This window comes from Octopus bimaculoides, chromosome 6 (genome assembly GCF_001194135.2).
Source record: "Octopus bimaculoides isolate UCB-OBI-ISO-001 chromosome 6, ASM119413v2, whole genome shotgun sequence".
Classification (NCBI taxonomy): domain Eukaryota; kingdom Metazoa; phylum Mollusca; class Cephalopoda; order Octopoda; family Octopodidae; genus Octopus; species Octopus bimaculoides.
This window is the reverse complement of record NC_068986.1, coordinates 23376742-23377364: the sequence shown is the minus strand read 5'-3', so window position 1 is coordinate 23377364 and position 623 is coordinate 23376742. Positions and strand designations below refer to the sequence as shown.

Here is a 623-nt window from a genome sequence, read left to right as displayed (position 1 = left end):
AGATAGATAGATAGATAGATAGATAAGTCGGTTGGTACTCACTAGTTAGTCGTACATCAATGGTCTTCTTACAATAAGCTTCTATTGCCCCATCATCTTTGATAACGCACAATTCTATTGGTTGTGCAAATATTTCGTCAGCCAGACATGAATACAGCTTCCGGAAGGTATATTCTTGTCTTCGACAGTCGTAGAATTGGTTGCAGTTGAGCGGGGATTTTACATATTGGTAACCCTCGTTATAGGCACACAACATGCTTACATCTATCATGGCATGATTGCCACCACTTCCACATTGTAGAAGGATTATGAATGGCGAGTTGAAGAGGAAAGTGATTTGTTGACGTCGGTTCATGTTTTACTCCTCGCTATCAGGCGGATTTAAATCTTATCCGCACTATACGTACATACACACACACACATACATACATACACACACACACATACATACACACACACACACACACACACACACACACACACATACATACATACATGCACACATACATACATATACGGATGCTGACATATATACAAACACATATACATCAGGATATATATACACACATACACGAGTACATAAAGTATACACACACACACACACACACACACACACACACATA

General features: G+C 39.3%; 1 protein-coding gene across 1 annotated transcript in view; it reads right to left on the bottom strand.

Annotated features, from left to right (window-relative positions):
• Positions 1–355, bottom strand: part of LOC128248024 (uncharacterized) — a 4409-nt gene extending 4054 nt beyond the window's left edge. The window contains exon 1 of the mRNA XM_052968424.1: positions 43–355. Coding sequence (XP_052824384.1) covers positions 43–355 — 313 coding nt within the window. The remainder of the gene's footprint in view (positions 1–42) is intronic.
• Positions 356–623: the final 268 nt, after the last annotated feature.